The sequence below is a fragment of the Heterocephalus glaber genome, unplaced genomic scaffold (genome assembly GCF_053883595.1).
Source record: "Heterocephalus glaber isolate CG9 unplaced genomic scaffold, H.glaber_assembly_v1.0 deba00001729, whole genome shotgun sequence".
In the NCBI taxonomy this organism is placed as follows: domain Eukaryota; kingdom Metazoa; phylum Chordata; class Mammalia; order Rodentia; family Bathyergidae; genus Heterocephalus; species Heterocephalus glaber.
This window is the reverse complement of record NW_028258440.1, coordinates 10943217-10963578: the sequence shown is the minus strand read 5'-3', so window position 1 is coordinate 10963578 and position 20362 is coordinate 10943217. Positions and strand designations below refer to the sequence as shown.

The window sequence follows — 20362 nt, the reverse complement described above, 5'->3', positions numbered from 1 at the left end:
TATTCTAGCCTGAGTGATATAATATTGCATAATTTTCCTCTAGAATTGAGAAATATTTCCCAGATGTGATGTTAACTTACTCTTTCAAACTCCTATATATCATACCATCACCATCTGGATTTTTCCTATATTTTCATCTTTTACAAATGGATATTGTTATCTCTAGGCTTTTATCTATTGTTGCCTTTTTGTGCACATGTGCCAACATTTCTCTAAGATATTACTTAGCAATGGAATTAAAAGGATAAAGGCTATATGCATTTTAAAATGTTAGTTACTGATAAAAATCTATACAAATCTATATAACTGAACTCAAAGTATGACGATACTTGTTTTTCCAAACCCTGACCAACATGTCGATATAATGTGTAAAAACGTCACTTTTTGATTTTACTTTCCTTGACAACTGGTGAATTAAGCATCTTTTCCAGTTGTTTTCTTAGACTACCAAAAAACTTTTGAACAGATTTTGGAATGGCTCATAGTAAAATGCAGGGAATCCAGAGTTCCGCCTTTCATTCTGTGAGCACAGAGCAAATGATGCAATCGAAAGACGAAGTGACTAGCCAACACGTCTGCATTACAAGATTGCCTGGATTCTTCTGTATCTTCATAGGCGTGAAAAGTTCTTACTCATACCTCTCAAAGCAAAATGCTGTTGTTTGCCACTGTAAGCTGTTCTAATTTTTAAGTGATTTTCTCGCCCAATGAAATGATACTATTTAGTCAAACTTGATTTCTCTGTATTATACTTCCTTGTTTTTATTCTAATTTTAGGAGGTTGGAGAAGAACTAGTCACCAGGCCTTAACTGAAAGCTTTTTTCAGTACTTGAAGGCTATTGCTAAATCTCTTCGGAAACCTCTTTTCTCTGAATGAATATGGATCTTAACCTATCCTTAAGGATCTTCTGAATTCCTAATACAAGAACAAAAACACCAATAATGGAGCAAAAAACTTCTCCAATTTAGCAAAAACTCCCATTATTATGGCATCTTTCCTTAAATTCTGTACTCTACAAAATTTATTGTAATATTAGATATGTATTTCAGCTTAGTTTTAGACTCTCCATATTTTAAGCACTTTCTAATAATCATTGAAAATTATCTGAGAACACTTATAGTGGCTACAGAGTTTTCCAGAATCCACCCTAATTTATGTGACTATCCTGATACTTTTGTGAGTTTAAGTCGTGGATGATTTCTTCTTACTTTGAATAATTACCGTGAATAGCCAAATAGCCAAACTGCTGTCTAGAATGACTATATGGATTATTATGTTTGCATAAGTTATTCCTAGAAGGCATAGGATTAAGCAAATTGTAAGTCCTTAATATATGATTATTTCTTCATACAGAGCCTGAGTCAAGTTCTCTCCAGGGCTGAAATCACTATTCTTGTCTTATGGAAATAATTATTATGTACAACTAAGATCACAACCAAATAATAAATGAAATATCACTATAGCACCACTAAAGAAAAAAAAAATAGAATTACACAGAAGAAGCAAGTAGAAATAATCTAGTCATTCCATTTGACAAGGAGTTACCAGAGACTCGAGGAGATAGGAGAAAAAGAATATAGAATTACAAGCATTTGTGTTAATGGACAACGGGTTCAATCTTTATAATAGAGAAAGCCAAAGAGTGTTGTAAAGGATTTCATAAATCCTTCTAATGCATGGGTAGTTGGAGATGAATGTTTTAACATGGAGTTATTTCAGATTTTTAAGTATTTGGGCCTGATGTTAAAAAGGAGAAACCCTTTGTGCAGTCTAGTTTACACCTGAGAATAGCCTGGGTTGAAAGATCCAACCATCAGAGGATGAACCTAAGTATATTTGTATTACTATTTGGAATATTTTTAACCATACCTGTTATTTCATTTTATCCTACTAACACTTGGGTTATGTATGGCAGTTTGGGATTATTCCACTGTTTTAAATGAATGAAGTAATATTAGTTAAATAACTACTTACATGTCTCAGAAATTAATTTCAGATCATTTTTCACTGTGCTGCTGGGATCAGAACTACTTCCCAGATAATTACAACTCCCTTTCTTCCTAAATTCAGTTAAACTAAAAATATTTGGTTGAATAGTATGAAAATACCACAGTTATAAGTTGAGTACCAGAAACTTCCTACAATTCAGTGTAATATTAGAGGTAGGGAAAGCTGAGGAGATGTATAGCTCGACCATTTCCTTCAGTCTAGTGTCACCAGCTTCCTTTACACAGAGCTCACAGGGTCATGTTGTCAAATGATACAAGCTTTTCAAATTCTTTGCTGAGTGAAGCTCTTACATAGATATATAACTGGAACAAAAGAAAGGCCTGAATTGGGAAACAAAACAGAGTAGCAAATCTTGGGCACAATTCAGTTTCCAAGAATATTTTAAGTGGCGTATATTTTCTTTTCATTGACAATCCTTGCCCTTGCCAAATCAGGATGACTGACACCCTTAATTTGTAATTTCCTAGATTTCAAGAGCTTTTTTCGTTTTGATTGCTATGTAATGGTTTACCTAATTACTTTTTCAAGTTGCAATTTTTGATATTTAATTTCAAAATCAATTTAAGATGTCTCAAGCTCCATTAATACACTGTGTTATTGCATCACTCATTTTCTAGCAAAGCACTTACTTTAAAAATGCATCATTCCAATGATTTTACATTACTCTACAGTGCACATACCAATTTACAACTATTACAAAATTTTACATTTTCCCCAAAGCACTTCAGTTTTAAAGATGTTCTGTATTTCAAGATAGAATGGAAGTTAACTTTTAAAAGGGCAAGAATACAATCATCTGTCCTCTCTGATATAGAAATTAACCTAATTAAATAAAAACTTAAGTGTTCAATGGGCATATAAAATCAGTTTAGATTATTGTAAAATAATTTTCTCTATTCAAACTAATAACTTTTATAAATGAACACACACTCATTGTGTGTACATGTAAGTACAGAAATGTGTGTGTGATTTTATGTGCAAATATACATGAGTGTATGTGAGTGGACAAATGTGTGAGTATATACATGAGTGTTCAATCATGCCGTTAAATATATGGGTGATTATGTGAGAGTGTGAATGCTGAGCATGCAAGATTCTGGGGATATGTGTGCAGATGAGTGTTTAAGAGTGTGTGCATGAGTGTGTTTGGGTGTATGTGTTTCTGTGTTCATTTGACTGTGATAGTGTGTTTATATAAGACCATATCTCTCTGGTTTAAATATGCGCTTGGGAATTAAATGTAACTTACATTTTTATATAGGCAGTCATAAGAGTGTGCTCTATGAATTATTTTATTAACTTCATTCTAGAAAAGGGAGAAATGCTCCCTCAACTGTAGTCTGTAACACATCTATATGATATTTGCATTAGAGAAGCACACAGTTTACAGCCTGTTTGGGAACTACAGGGAAAAATAGCCATATTCAAATTTTGTCCCAAGATTTTGCACCTGGTTATATCAGTTTAATAGATGTAAATCATCTGCCACAGTTGGAAAATCTTCTTTCTTCATCACTTTAATAAATTTTTTTGATGACTTTATTCTCTCAGGATTCCTCATTCACACTGGCACATGCCACTCTCAAAGCAATTGAGGACACTTTGGGATTAATACTTAAAAGACTGTAATTACCATCCATTTCCCCCCAGACCACCCTTGAAGTTGCAGAGGGCACCAGGCATATTTCTGGGACCAGGCTGATGATCTTTCATTGACAGATTTCTTTTTTGTTAAAGAGTGCTTCTCTAGAAGGTAGAATGGAAAGCACTAAGGGTCGAAGCTGTCATGCAATGAGTGCCAGGTTCAGGGCTAGAATCTCTACATACATTATTTAACTTGATCTTGGCCTCAGCCTTACAAGGTAGTTATTTCTGTGCAGAGAGGTGCCCTGGCTGCTCAGACAGGTTAAATGAGTTGCCTAAGGGCATGCAGCTAATTAGAGGTGAGGCTGGCATCAGATTGAAGTCTATCTCACTCTATAACCCTGTTCTTTGCATTACACCAGGTTGAATATTTCAGAATGAAAATGAAGAGATGACCTTTCCAGAAATTATATCTTCCTCTACTGAGCAAAGGGTTTATTTGCCTACCTGCTACACTGCCTCTCAGTTGCCTTTTTAAACAATGCCTAAAATCTTGATTGATATCAAGTTCATATCTACTTTAGAGGCAATGAATAAATTCATGAACCATACTTCTTATGTTAAGCTTCATTGCGTACTCATTTTAAAGTATGTTGGCTTGATTAATCTCATTACTGTTTGTGTAATATGTACTGTTTATTCAATAACTATTATGTGATAGGTATTTTATGCATATTACACCTATTTTACAGATATGTTAGGGAATATTCTTGAGAATATATTACCAGAAGCAACCAATGCTATATCTCTGTTAAGAGTCATGGATAATCTTCTTTGACAAGACCTGGGTAAGCCAATGGATGCAACAGAGCTTTAGTCTCTTTAGTTATAAAATAGAGACAATAGTACTCTTACTGCAGGAGTTATATGGATGACAGACAATATACATAAAACACTTCGAATATAACAGCTAGTTGGTACATGATAGCTATTATGTGAGCCATTACCATTTATGATAAGTTTGGACTTTGTCATTAAATAAACTTAGCTTCAAAAGCTCTATATCTATATGATTCAAGGCAGCTGAATATCTCTAAGTTTCCATTTCCTCATTTAACACATAAGGGTAGTATGTTATAGCATCTTTCCCCAATGTATATTGGAGCAAACACTGCTATCTCCTTCAGATATAAAGAATTGTGAGGCAACAACTGTGGTTCCTGATCAAAGACTTGTGGGAAACTCTGGCAGAAATATTCTCTTATGCAGGGCTTTTTAGGAGCTTATGATATGAAGATGTGCTTTGTGAATTTTTGAGTGGGATTCAACACTTTTAGTATTTCTCCCTTTTCCCTCCCACTACAGAATATTTTATATTTTTATGATATTTTGCAGAAAATAGCTATATAGGCAATAAATTTGAAATATGAATTTTTCACAAAATTAAATGGATAATATTTGTAAACCATGTATATAGTAAGAGCACAATACATGTAGTAGCATTTTTATTATCATAATGATTAAGAAGGAATAATAGGTTCAAGAAGTCTGTTATCTATCATATTAACTAGAGTTAATAACAATGTATTGTATAATTGAGAATTGTTAAGAATAGATGTTAAATATTCTCGTTAAAAAATTGTAAGGGTGTGAGGTAACATATGTGTAAAATAGTTTGATTTGCCCACTCCACATTGTATTTATATGTCAAAACATGTTATGTACCATAGATACACAGAATTTGTACTTGTCAGTTAAAAATTATTTAAATTAAAATAAAGCTCATCGCAGTGTAAAGGGTATCAGCCAGAAAATGTCAGTTTAATTTACTCTTAGAAATAGAGATCTACAAACTCAACAGCCAGAGGATTTTGTTGGTTATATTGGCATGAGATAGTCAAATAGAAGTAGAAGTTTCTGCAGATAATACATTTCATCATAATTCCACTGAGTGTATTTATTGAGATTAAAAAGATTTCTTAAGAATCACCAAAATTTTCCTTGATGATTAAGATTTTTCTAAAATAACCTAGGTTGGAATTTCACAGATAAGCATCCTATTATTGCATTACATTTTATGTTTGCTTTTTTTTCTAATTGTTTTTAAGGTGCTCACAAGACTCCGTTGTTAGCAGGTATCTCTCCATACATGAGAGTTTTCCCTCTCTACTTCTCATATAAAGTAAAACAATTTAAAACTTTGTAGATGCAAGGTGGACTGCTGTTGAATGCCTGGTTTATACAACTGGACTCTTTTCTTTTTGGTCCTGATTCAGTTCCCTGGAAATCTGGAAATAATTTGCCTTTACCTTGTATATCTCCTATGAAGGCACAGTTTACTTAAATATATGTTCATTTAAAATTTCTTTAACATTTATCTATTTTCTGATCCTTGTGGTAGAGTTAAAAATAATTTAAGAACAGAATTTGATTTATTTCAGAGTCAAGTCCATTTAGAAAAAGCTTATTGCTAAGTAAAAAGTCAGATCTAATATAACAGTGAGGCAGCTGAATTTGGTTGCTGCATCCCACAAAGAGGCCAGGCACTATGGCACTTACAAGAGGCATGAATTTGGAGAGTGAGGTCATGGCAGCTCAGATGCCAACTGACAACTTGGTGATTCTGAGCTGCCTCTGTCTGTGTCCTTAGTAATTCTTTCTCATAGAATACACTTGATTTTTTTAAATACTCAAGCTAAATAAAGTATCTGAGGAATATTGCGTGGCCTGAGCGCCATTCAAGGACTCTCCTGAAGGTTCCATTATAATTCTTGCCAGTTCATATATTGTTGTTATCTCTATAAATTTTCTTGTCTGTCTAGAGTGTCTAGCTCACTTTATGACATAAAAACTCCATCCAAGTTGTGAACTTATTACTTTATTATACATTTTACCTAAAGCATCTGCTAGTTTTCTTGAGACATAGAAATCCTGGACTTCTTTGGCCTATACTCTATACAGGAAAAAGACTAATGGTAGGAATTTAACTCTTCTACTATTGTCCCACATTTGTATTTTTATCATCTTGTGCAGAACTCGAGTATTATTGATTTGATGCTTCTTTTGTCTTAAGAAATATTAATATAAGAATTCTTTTATACTTCATTGATATAATTTTATCATTATAAACTGAAACTGGATTTTAAAATGATTGTCTCTGATGTCTTATTGTCAAAAATGATTTCTGGCCAATTAAGTTAAAATTCAGTTTAATTTAGAAGATACATATGGTTATATTTCCCAGGCTAAACTTAATAGTAGCACATGCTAAATCAATGCTGTCCAATAGAAGTATAATGTAAGCCTCAACTATGGACCACATATGTTATATATTTAAAATTTTCTAGTAGCCACATTAGAAAGTAAAACAGAAAGTGATAGAATTAACTTTTAAAAGATATTTTATTTAATCCAATATATCCCAACTGCCATTTTAACATGTCATCAATATAAAAATTAATGAAGATACACTTTAATTTTTTGTACAAGTTTTCAGGAACATTCTTAGGAGAAACATTTCACTGATTCCAATGAAAATAAAACCTTTATTTCCATCTGTCTTTATCTTGAAATCACAGTGAATCACGTAACTAATTACACTGTTGTTTTGTGTAGGTTGGAATGAGCTCTAAAGCTAGGGTGAAATTAAATGTTCTTTAACTGTGCATATGGGTTCCTTAAATAAATAATATATTTCTCAGCTTTATTTACAACTTTGTGTTTTCACATGACCAAGTTACTGTGAATCTCTGACAATTTCCATAGCATTCTGATTGCTATGGAAAAGATCTTGGGATCTTTCCCTGTATACTTTACTGCCAGGTTTCTAGATAATCAGTTGAAGTGTTGACAATGGAAAAGTAACATCTGTTGAATTTGAATATGGTTCTCTGAATAGTACATTGGACAAAACATTGGAATGCAATGAAAAAAGAATTAAGATGTGTTATGTACATGTACCAACTCCCTATGATGAATATAATCATTATGTACTATAAACATGCACTAATAAAAATTCAAATTAAAGAAAGAAAGAAAAACAATCAGCCAGCCAATGTGTAAGAGCAGAAGTGCTGTTCAGCTTTTCATCACTATAACAAATACTTGAGATGATTAACTTCTATTAGTCAGTTTTCTGTTGTGATATCAAAATGTCTGAGAAAATCAACTTAAAAAAACAGAAATTACAAGACTTATTTTTCATATAAACTATGCGCAATGAGCTGTTTGAATATACACAAGTCATTCAACGTTTTGAAGACTCAGGTTCCTTATCTATAAATGTAGGAGGCAAAATTAGGTGATGTTTAAAATCTCATCTAGTACCAATATTTCAAGATTGTGCCAATAAGTCTGTCAAAGAAGAAATGAACAAAGAAAGGTTGTTCAAAAAGAAAGTAGACAATAGTATTTCAAGTGCCTGAACTTTCAGTGAGTGACATGCAGAATTCAGTTTTAAAAATGAATGAGTCTAGCAGAAATGTGTGGGAGGCTTACTTTGATTGTTGAAACTGCCTACTCTCAACTTCATTGTTACCCTCACTACTTTGAGTGCTGTGGTTTCAAAACTATCTTTAAACAATGCTTCTCAGAATGTTCTTCCAATGCACATAATAACAGAACAGTTTTGCTACCGCTGAATGGGCTCTTCTAAATTTGTTGAACTCTAATATGTTTACACACACTCTAATAAAATAAACTTTTTTTTTGTACCAGAGATCGAACTCAGGACCTTGAGCTTGAGAAGCAGACGGCAGCACCACTGTGCTAAATCCCTGCCCATAGTAAAATAAACTTTTGATTTAAGTAGAATGTAACAATATTTTTTTCTATTTAGAGTAAAACAAATTCTAATTACTAAAAATAAATTGAAATGCCATTTTAGCTTAAAAGCAAAATTTGAAGATGTGTAAGTTGTGACCCATGGTGGTTAATGTGTCCAAGTTCTGTGGTTAGTTAAAGCTCTACCAGTACATTTAGGGCCATCTGATCCGGGTGACCTAGAGTTTTGATGAGGGTTAGAGTGAGGAAGAGATGTCTGGCTAAACTTTGGGCCTGAACAAGATCAGGAAAAAATATTGAGAACAAATCTAGAGGAAAATATGCTATGAAGAGACAGATGAGAAGAAAATGACCTTTTTCAGGTTTGGGTCTATGAAGATGTTTAAATAACAAACCTCTCCTGAGACTTCATGTCATCCTTCAGTGTCAATGTGGGTATGGAGTTCAAATTCATACTTTTGTTTGCCCCCAGAAACTGTAACCTGAGATTTTTTATTTAAAGTTTATCCTATTCTTTTTTTTTTTTTTTTTATCACCGGCAAGTTTCTGGTAGAAACAAATGTAAATCTCCCCCGGAGGAATACTTTTTTCACACAGATCTCCAAGTTATTTGAGTTCACAATGAAAAAAAAAAAAAAAAAAAGAAGGAGGCAGTTCATATCAACAGGTTGAGAGAAACAACAAACCATAGACCCAAACTCTTTGACTTTCTATGCTATATATCAGATACAGTATATAAAATAACCGTATCTACTATATTTAAAAGAAAAGTAACTGAAAACAGGATTAAAGAACTAAGAATTACCCAAAATAATGAGCCTATTTTAAAAAAGCCTAAGCAAATACTTTAGAAACAAAAAAGTAATTACTGAAATTAAATGTTCAACAGAAGAGTTAACACAATAATCACAACCAAAGAGAGGCTTAGTGTGCTAGATGAGCAATGTGAAGAAATTACCTAAAAATAACCCAAATAAGTAAATAAAAAGGAAAGGAAGGAAAAGAAGCAAAAGACATGGAGGTTACAGTGAATGATTTATGGGAATTCCCTAAAAGTGATAATACTGAATGCGGGAAAAGATTCAAAATTATAAAAACTGAAAAATTTCTATTACTTTATGAAAGGCATGAATCCTCAAGCTTAACAAGTCCCAAACAGGATAAAAATTAATTCTCACTGATCTTCAAGAAGGGTCTGCTGACTTCAAGTCTGAAACATGCACGATAAAGTAACTTGTCCTGCTTCTCACAGTGAATTAGTTCTTTTATTGTAAAGTGAAAAAAAAAATTATCTCCATTACTTATATCTCAGTAAGAAAAATCTGTTGGCTAGAAAAGATTTGTTACCGGATTTTTACTGGAAAATATTTTGGTTTTGGACATGTGGTAGCAATAGCACAAGCCAAATTCTCTACAGTACACTCAAGTATGCATTCATTCTCTATGACCTTGACCTTATCAGGTTCGTAGGTGAAAATTTATTGTATTTCGTCTTTACTAAAGAACTAATCTGCACTTTACATCATTTCTGCCCTTCTCTCCAATGATTCAGAGGAATAAGCATGTAAATCAAATCTCTGGAGCAGTCCTACATGTACTTTTGTATCAGCAAAGCTCAATTTGCACTTGCAGTTCTATTAATGACCCTATAGTAAGGCTATAATGATGAAATGAAGAAAAGAGGTCTGTAAGTATTTGGAGAATAAATTACAATCCTCACATAAATGTAGGCTATTTTTATTATATGAATAATATCATTCAGGTTACTTTGGGAGGGGCACATGGTTCTCCTCTGATTTTGGCAAACAAGATTGGGGCAATTTACTCTGACCTATCCCCACGTGCTGTCCATTGATTTTACACAATTGAATCCTGGCTTCCTTCCATTTCTCTCAGCAACATCCACCACAGAACCTTTCTACCTCCTACTTCTTTGTCAGAAAACTGTTATGGCAGCAGGGCAAACTAAAGGTTGGCATCCAGGTAGCCTCGTTCTCCACAGGATCTCACCTTCAGGGAAAGTATACCTTTTAGACACATCCTTTTTGGGTGTACTGTGGTCACTTCATGTAGCTAAGCATGACTTGAGAAAAATGCCAAATAACAAATGAACACAGAATTCAAAAAAAGAGCTTGAGTAAATGAGAGGAATATATTTAATAGTGAAACAAATTTTGCCTGGTTTCTTTTGGTATTCGTATTGGTTTGTCCAAATGTATTCTTTATTATACTTTACTTTAAACACATAAATAAGTATGCAATCTAACACACAAGCTTACATTTTCTTGCTTCACAATTGCACCTTATTTAAATATGTCCCTAGTTTCAGAACCAATTTTAAAGCTTTAATATCTTGAAATAATCAGTAGAGTTAGCTCAGATTTACAGAGAGGCATCTGCAAATTTACCTCTTACTTAAAACTTGTCAAATTGTCAAAAGTTTCACTGTGTTTTTGCATTGCTGCCTGCTAATGATGGCATAACAGGTGTGGCTTTTTGTGTCTCAGAACAAAATGTAAAAGATGTCTTTTGAAAACATTATATATTTGATGTGTTTTAACTCATCTCACAATATATGCAATCTTGGGACACTAAATGAGCTCTTTTACAAAAAATAAGAAACTTAAAAAATCTGAGAATACTTTTGGGTTTAATTTCTATTTTCACGTAAACCAAAAAAAATTCTTGGGGGTGACATATCATCTCTGCGTAGGATGTGTTGCTAGGAAATCATTATAATAGTGTCACTTTTTTCTATTTCATATCTACCTACCACAGATACTTCTTCAGATTCAGACTTATACAATTAATTTGATTTGGAATTATCTTCAGGATACTCTTCAAGTATCACCAGTGAACTTCACTTATTTCAATAATCTGGAGTTAATGTTTTGACCTCACTTTTGTTTTAATGGTATAGCTACCATGTTTCAAGTAAAAGTGTATTTTATTTAATCAAGTAAATCAGAGCCACCTTAGTTTATCTTTTATGTTTTACTGAGTAGAAAAACAATTATTTTAAAATATATTTGAGCACAGGCCATATACCTTGAATATCAAGTTAAATATAATTAAGCCTACATATGAATTAATCATAAGCCTTTTGTCCTTTTACACTACAAGATACTATAACATTCCCTTCCCCATTGTGTTTCAATGACTAGTTGTCTATATATGAGCTTTTATTTAAATCCAAGGTGTCTGTAGCATTATGATATACTAATATTGCTGCTAACTAATAGAAAAATTTTTACTTCTGAGAATTATCCATGTGTCCAGAACAACAGACGGAGAAGTACTTGCAACTCTAGGTTCCTAATTTGGTTCCATTTGTGATCTTTTCTATTGAAGATGGTAAATTCTGGTTACTTTGCATGTGAGTTGATTTTTTCTGTCAGAGGCATGATCAATGGCTACACAGTCATTCCAATAGCATGCACATTACGTTTTAAACAAAAATTCTTTGTCAAATTGAATGTATGACTCTGTTGTAACTGTGATATATGAAGAAGATAAATACTATATACACATAAGTCATTTAAAAAGGTCTAATCAATTCCTACAAATTGTAGAAAAATAATGGCAGGCATAGAGCGTCAGATGAAAATCTTTTGATTATTGGCACTTTCAACAAAGGGGGAAGCTAATATTGTTTTTAAACCATATGACACTTGTATAGTCAAGGAAAATTTCCCTAGCAACAATAATTACATGACCCTCTTACAATTTTCTCCTCTAATGATCTCTTTTATTACTAGTTGCATATCACTATCCATTAGGGAACACTTAAAATGTATGAGACATTATTATAATGAAGATATATGCACACACATCCATGTTTATGTTTGTGTATGTGTATCTACATATATAAAAGCAAATATTCAAATAACATAGTCTATATATCAAAGTATGGATGTCCTTTCAATGGCAACAAAACTATTTTAAATTAATATTTTCTTAACATAAACATTATAGAGTTCAGGAATTTTATGGACTGTGTCCATGAGTGATTTCAAAACAGTATAAGTAGTCCAATACATAGGATCAAGACTCACTGATCTCAGGGGTCTTCTGGAGAACCTTCTACTATTTCACAAATAGTAAAAAATTTGAGTGAGTTATTCAAAGTCACTCTACTGCCAATACATGTGTGACACTCAAACACAGACACACACACACACACACACATACCATATTGTAATTTTTCTCATGATCAAAATGGACAGCCTTTATAGGATGACATAAAAACTAGTATCATTATAACAAAATCTTCAAACAACTTCAGAAAGTAACTCTTCTTGGATAAGGTACATGGAGAGGGAGCTTCATATGATTTCTACTCTATAGCATAGAGTATGTTCAGAAACACCTCAGAGCCTAATGTTCCATATCTCTCTGGTTGATTAATCTACTTCCAAGGCACACTATAATAGGAGATTGTGGTAGAGAAATGCCAAGATTTGTCTTCTCAATGGAAATGGATTCCTCCCATGATTGGCTGTTACTGTATTCACAAAAAACAATAGAGGGAGTTTCATCAAGAAGAAGATTTCAAAGTCTTAAACTCAAATTTTATAACCCCCTTCAAAGGCTGTGTGACAAGAGAAGAGATTTTACAAAAGAAATATAGTAGATGCATTTTATAATGCTGATCTCAGATGCCAGGGCCAATACCCTTAGGACAGGCTAAATGTATTACTGAGATTTTACATCAAGGAGTTATTTTAAGGGAGCATGATTTGATCTATGTTATATTCAAATCTAAACTATGATATAACAAGCTTCATTGTGTTCCTCTTGATATATATTTAAAGATGAATGAGTTAACCTTTGTTAAATGCCATGAGACTATCAGGTTAAAGAAGTCTTTATCAAGTAGCAATGGAGAGATACTAACAATATACTCAAGGTACAGTACAGAGAAAGAAAGACTGAAAATCAGTAAGCCATTCATGGCATTCCTCTTGGGAATAAAGAAGCACAGATAGCATGCTAACAGCTAAGCTTCAAGTGCTTAGAGGGAGAAAATGGTCAATGCCAAAGAGTGTATTCACCTTTGAAATGACACGATCCATTTTAAGAATCATATGTTAAATTGCTTCCTGCACTGAATGCACTCAATTAAAAGTCCGTGCAGTGAGATCATCTCAACGGTTAAATATGCTCCATGGGAAAAACATTTTTGGAGCTTAAAAATCACAAAGGGACTATTTCTACCATGTCACTAGAGTCTTGGAAGGACTTTTCTTTCCCTATTTCTCAATTTGGTAGTTTTATTAGGATTTTTTTTTTTTTGGTCTGAGAGGCTGCGGAGTTTGTGAACATAGCTGTCTATCCTTTTGCTTTTGTGAGCAAGAAGTGTTTCTAGTGAGCTTTTGCTGTTAGGACCCGAATGGATGAACATGGCTTTAGTTCACCATGGACAAAAATGTGACATTCGTATACTTGGTATGAGATGCCCTTCACCTTCTTTTTAGTAAGGTAGATTTTTCACTTGGCTTCTCTCTTTGTCTAACTTCTGTCCTGTTTTGGGAAGGATGAGGATGAGCAGCTGAAAAATACAGTAGAGACAGCATGGAATCGACAGACCTGAGTTTTCCTTGCGGGTCTGCCACTAGTTAGGACTGTGACCTTGAATCAGTAATTGAACCTCTCTGGTTCTCAGCTTCCTCATGTTTAAAAAATATATACACATATATATTTCTTGTTCATTATTTACTGTCTCTCTCTCACTGATGGACTGTAAGCCCTAATAGTGAAAGAATCTGTTTTCCTCATCAATATATCCCAATAGCATAGGACATGGCACAGAGTAGATAATGAGTAATTTTGAAATAAATGAACATTTTATGTCAGATAGTAATGTTATAATTCAAGCAGTCTCTCCATGTAGAAATCAGTCAATGACAATACTACCTTCCTTTATACCCATGCAGTCACCAATCCTATTTCTTAACTTCTATCATATCTGTTCTTTCCATCTGCACTTAAATTCCTTTATAGCAAATTCTCATCATTTTTACTATATTCTCCAAGCCATTTCCAGTATTACTTTTCTAAAATACAAACATGATTATGACACCACCCTATTTAAATGCCCTTAATGCCTTTTAGGACTTAATGCAAGGTATTTTATACATTTGTTCACATTTATATTACCAACCATAGATATTACATTTCATTCTTCTCTACATACCATCGCCTCAAATGCTGACATAGCCTATGGTACAATAAATGACAAAGGAACAAGAAGTGAGGAGTAAGACTAGTTCAGCAATTGTCACAGCTTCGGACAAACTAACCTCTCTCTGCCTTGTGCATTAGAATCTTCAGGGATGTTAAGGAAGTCATTCTAGACTCCATCATATTTGAGAAGCATCAAACCAGATATTTTTTTCAGATGTAATAGTCTGTAGGGCTGTTAGTCAGCTTTTTGTTACTGTAACAAACACCTGAATTAATGAACTTACGAAGAGGAAAGGATTATTTTGGCTAACAGTTCAGAGATCTCAGCGCATGGGTGGCTATTTCTGTTGTTTTTGAGTGTGTGGTGGGGTTGTGTGGTGAAGAAAGCTGCCCACCTCATGGTGGTCAGAAAGCAAAAGAGAGTGAAAGAAGAGATCAGCATCTCACAATCATCTTTAAAGGCATATTTCTAGTGATGTAACTTCCTCCTCCGAGGCTCAACCTCTTTAAGGTCCCATAACTTTCTAATAGAGTCACAGGTTGGCAACTAAGCTTTCAATATATGGAGTTGTGAGGGACATTTAAGATCAAAATAGAGCATGGGCTATCAGTTTTCTCTCATCATTTAATTTGTTTTGGTGAGTAAGTGTTGTTTGGGGTGATGGTGGAGTTGGCACCAAACACTAGGTCAAGCACCCAGCTGGTATACGTATATTTATTAGATATATAGAAAGTGATTTTACAATTAACACTTCATTTATTATTAGATTATCTTGAGCATTTTCATTATTTTCTGAAATTTTAAAATGTAACCCCTCTCCTGTATTATATCTATGTGAGACAATAAGATTTCAGGGAAGTTTGGTTAGAATTATAATAAAGTTTTATGTTAAAATTAATTCTCTTGGGCCGGGGATTCAGCTCAGTGGTTTCACCGCCTGCTGTGCAAGCAAGCACAAGGATCCGAGTTCAATCCCCAGTACCCGCCCCCCCCCCAAATTAATTCTCTTAGTGGAGGGATCTTCCTGTTTTCTTAGTGTAGGATCATAGATTTCAGATCATGAGCTAATTCAGTTGTATCAACAATCCCACAGAGCACTGATCCTTTTGGTTTACCACATGCCATGTTACGTCCTAAACAAAATTCATAGGCAGAGGCTTTGTAGGAGTTACCATTTATAAAATTTATTCATTTAATGAGCATAAAATATGAAGATATAAAAAAAAGAATGGTTCGTTCTTTTCAGTGCTTAAGCCTCAGGTGGAAAAACAATCTATGTGCACAAATACTTATATCACAATGTTGTTAGTGCTCTCTAGCAATGCACATGGGATTATCTTAGGGATCTTTATTGATGTGATCAGGCAAAGTTATATGGAATGACTCATACTGAGGTTGGTGTTCATGGATAGGTTCGCGTTTCTTAAGTGGAAAAGTAAAAATATCCAATGCTGAGGGGAAAGCATGAAAAAACCCCATGAAATTATGATGCATTGGTGGTAAAGAGACCATACAGACTATGTGGGGAGATGGAAAAATTTATACAGGAAGCAAAAGTGTATGATTGACTATATATAAGAGATTTGTAATAGTTTATGGTGACCTTTTGATAACAGGCTAGGAAATTTGAAGTTTACTTTCAAAAAGTGGGGAACTATTGCTGTGGTTTAGATCAAGAATGCCCCATGAAAGACCTTATGTACTCATAGGTGGAACTTTTGGAAGATGACTGAATCATGGGGGTGATATAGTTGACTTTGCTGTTGAGAGGTAGGGTCTGATCAGAAAAGGCAGGTTACTGGGAGTGTGAACTGGAAGGGCACATATGCCTTCTTGGCTTCTCCTTTCTTTTTCTGTTTCCTAGCTGCCATGGTGTAAGCAGCTTCTCTCTGCCTAGGCCCTTCCATCATGACATTCTGCCTTTGAGCCAACCTCTTTTGAACTGTAAACATGAGCCAAAATAGACCTCTCCTCATTTACATTGTGGCTATTGAGTATTTGTTCAAGTAGTGACAGAGTGACTGCAACAGATTGTGGTCCTGGAGAAGTGGGGTCATTGCTGTGACTGTTACCTCACCATGCAGTTTAGAAATCTTTGGAAATGGTTTGGGGAGGAATTTGGAAAGTTTGGAGATAGCAGCTAGAGAAGGCCTGGAATATTTTGAGCCAAGCTTCATGGGAGATTGTGGTCAGAGCTTGCAAGACCAGAATGCTGATAAATATGGAGATGGTGAAGACCAGGTTTAGGAGGTTTCAGTTGGGAACAAGGACTCCACTGCCAGATGGACTCCAGGCATGTGTGTTATTCTCTGAGAGAAAATCTGTCTACATTTTGCTTGTGTTCTGAGACTCTGAGAGAGACTTATAAGGGGAATAGACTACTTAATCTGGTGGAGAAAATTTCAAGGTGGATCAATGTTTAGGCTGTAGCATGGTACTGTTTGCTGCTTTTATAAAGTTTACACTGAGAATCAAAAGCAAATGACACAGCTGAATTATTTCAAAGCATTCCAGGGTTTCTCTGGGTGGCATTTCACCAGGAAGGAAGCTTATGTAAAGTTGGGGGCCTGTACAGTTTTGCCCAAGGAAAGCTTAATTGCTAAAAAGATTAACATTAAAAACAAGCCAAGTAAGTTCTTTGCATTGGGACAATAAGAAAGATACCTTGGGGGCATTTCAGGAATCAGCAAGACATACCCTTTGCAGGCTCAAGGGTCCAAAAATAAAAGACTTTTCTTTGAGAAGAGAGTCCTAGGATGCCCTGCTCCAGAATTGGTTTGCCAGGGTTCATTACACAGTATTCAGCCATTCAAGCACTCAGAGGCCACTGCTTCTATGGTCCAAGGGGATGTGATTACTGCTTATGCTGCCAGCAGACTTTGGCATTATTCCCATGGTGCTCATTTTACAGGGATGGAGAATGCAAGAGTTTTGGGGCCAAGGAGGCTTCCACTAAGATTTCTGAAGAAGGTCCAGGAGGCCAAGGAGTAGGCCCCTGATGGGGGGAGTGTGTGATGCTGTAATATTGAAGCCAGAAGTGCAATGGACACCCTAGAAAGTTGGAGAAACCGGGAACATGGAATGTCCAAGGGAAGTCAGAGGCAATGAGCAAATTGAGCCCGAGGGAGAAGCCATGAAGACCTGTAGTGGCATAGAGCCAGAGCTTTACAAGCCTTTTGGAGTTCAGATCTTTACCCTGAGTGCTGGACACAGAGCTATTAGATTTAATGATTTTCCTGCTGGGTTTTGGTCTTCCTTTGGTTCTATTGGTTTCTAGTCCCCTATTTATCCCTTTTGGAATTGGGAATATTTACCATGTGTCATTGTATATCTGCAATGTTTAACTTTCTTTTTGATATTTAAAGGGGCTCACAGCTGAGTTTGCCTTGAGTTTCAGAGGAGACTTTGGACTTAGACTTTTTTGCACTACTTGAACTCTCAAAATTTTGTCAACTCTTAAAATTAAGCTAAATGTATTTTGTGTAAAGAATGCACATGAATCTTTTGGGGGGTCAAGGGTATAATGTTATGGTTTAGATCATGAATGCTCCCAAATGCCTCATGTACTCATAGGTGGGATTTCTGGAAAGTGATTAAATCATGAGGGCAATATAGCTGACTTCTTGTTAAGAGGTGAGGTCTGGTCCAAAGAGATGGATCACTGAGGGTATGACCTGAAGGGTACAACTTCCTCTCTGGCTCCTCCCTTCTCTCTCTGTTTCCTGGCTGCCATGAAATGAGCAGCTTTCCTCTGCCCAGGCCCTTCCATCATGCCATTCTGCCTTAGAGCCAATCAATCTTGGACTGTAACCATGACACAAAATAAACCTCTCCTCCTTTCAAGGTGTGGGTATTGGGTATTTTTCCCAGAAATGAGAAACATGACTAAGATAGTTATGGAAGATGTTAGAGTGGAGAATGGGAAAAGAAAAATGATGTTGTAGAAAAGGTAATTGAGCAGCAATATGCAATATATAAAATAGAGTTCCTGTGCTGATTTGTGTTTTTAGGAGATGAACCACTCAGTGAAAATTCCCTATTATTCAAGTTGTAAGAGACAGTGATTTGAAATAATCTGCATAGAACTGATAGTACAAGACTTGGGAATCAGCAAAAAATTATGGCAGAATACAACATAGACCTACCACAATGAAAAATAGGATAAAAATAAGGAACAGGTAACAGCATGTTGTCAATGAAAATGCAGTGAAATGCTAATCTAGGAAATACTTGGAAGCCTGTTAGGACTCGTGAAAGCATATGCATCAGATTCTAAGAAGCACTATCTTTTTATTCAGTACCAGGGATCCAACTCTGGACCTTGCACTTGTGAGGCAGGCAGTAGAACCACTGAGCTAAATCCCCAACCCTAAGAAGCACTATTTTAAGCTAAGGATCAGTTAGAACTTGGGAGTAGAGGAAGAAGAAGGAAATAACTCCAATATACCTGTTGAGCAGTCTGATCCTGTCCACTTGGGATCACAGCTGCATACTCCAGTGTCCAGAAGAAAAGTTCCATGTCCTGAGCATTGCTCTTGACATACAGGAAGTAGAGTTTCACAATTGACTCCTCCCCAGCCAGTAGAACAGTGACATTCTCCTTTTACACAGATGCCATGGCTAGAACACATTGGGTCCAAGCAGTCCTCTGAAAGCCCAAAAAAGGGGGGAGGAAAGGTTAATAGGAATAGGTGTGGGACAATGAAACTCAGATACATTAGTTTCCTAGTATTGTATCATTAATGGTGCTTTAATTAGGCAATAAAATGACTCATACAAAATTGTGTTCTAACCAGAAGAATATTAACACTTAAAAATATGGTTGAGTATCATAAAGGCTGCAGCCTAAATTTAGAATAAGAAGACTACCCATATACTCTGTGAAATTGTGAGCAGTGTGCAGTAACCCCACACAAATGGGTGAGTAGATCAGTGTTCGCCTTCAACAGGAATTTCTCAGCTTTGCAAAAAAGCCCAAGAATTTTTGTTAAAGAATTTCTTATCCTTTCTGAAATTAAAATTATAGCTTTATTTGATGTGACTAGAGGACTTTACATAAAAATTTTAATTTTGGATTATTCACTTTATTGGGTTGAGGTGCCTCTTTTGCATGAAATAATAAACTACAACAATTTGTTATAATCTTTCAGTTATACCTTGGAATTACTGAAAATATAACATTTTCAACCTAATTTAAAAATTATTTTTTTTGCTTTCTTCTATCAGGACACCATAACACAGTTTTCAATGTTGTAGAATGACAGAGACCAAAATCCATTTGTCTCTGATTCCACGATTCTGAATATTTTTTCTGTATATTTCAGCCAATGTGTAAACTATTTTAGAAGTAGGTTCCTGTGCTTGCCTTGGGGGAAAATTGCTTTGTGCTTTTACTGAGTAAACATTTTATGGGAAATGGTAAGTTTGACTTCCAAATTTCTACCCTTCCTTTATAAATGAAATGAGACTAAAATAACATACATTAAGCAAAACAAGCAAGACACAGAAAGAAAAATACTGGATGTTCTCACTCATTTGTGGAAATTCAGTAACTCAAACTTGTATAAGAACATGATGGAATAGTGGTTTCCAGAGATGAGAAGTGGTAGGGTGGAGGGTGGCAGAGAGAAATTCAGTAAGGGAGACCATAACTATAGCAAGAGTGGAGAAGTCACTCCTGGTTCTTTTTCAATAGAATAGGGCAAATATAGGGCAAAACCACTTAGGATGTATGTTAAAATGACTAGAAGAATATGCAAATCCCAACACATAAAAATGATTAGGTACTGAAGAGTTG

The 20362-nt window shown here is 34.9% G+C and overlaps 1 protein-coding gene across 5 annotated transcripts in view; it reads right to left on the bottom strand.

Annotated features, from left to right (window-relative positions):
• The window catches only part of Tenm1 (teneurin transmembrane protein 1), an 837569-nt gene that overhangs the window by 240656 nt on the left and 576551 nt on the right, over window positions 1-20362 (bottom strand). For all 5 annotated transcript variants that reach the window (XM_087199780.1, XM_087199781.1, XM_087199782.1 and 2 more), the window contains one exon: window positions 19013-19213. In XM_087199780.1, the coding sequence (XP_087055906.1) occupies window positions 19013-19213 (201 nt within the window). The remainder of the gene's footprint in view (window positions 1-19012; window positions 19214-20362) is intronic.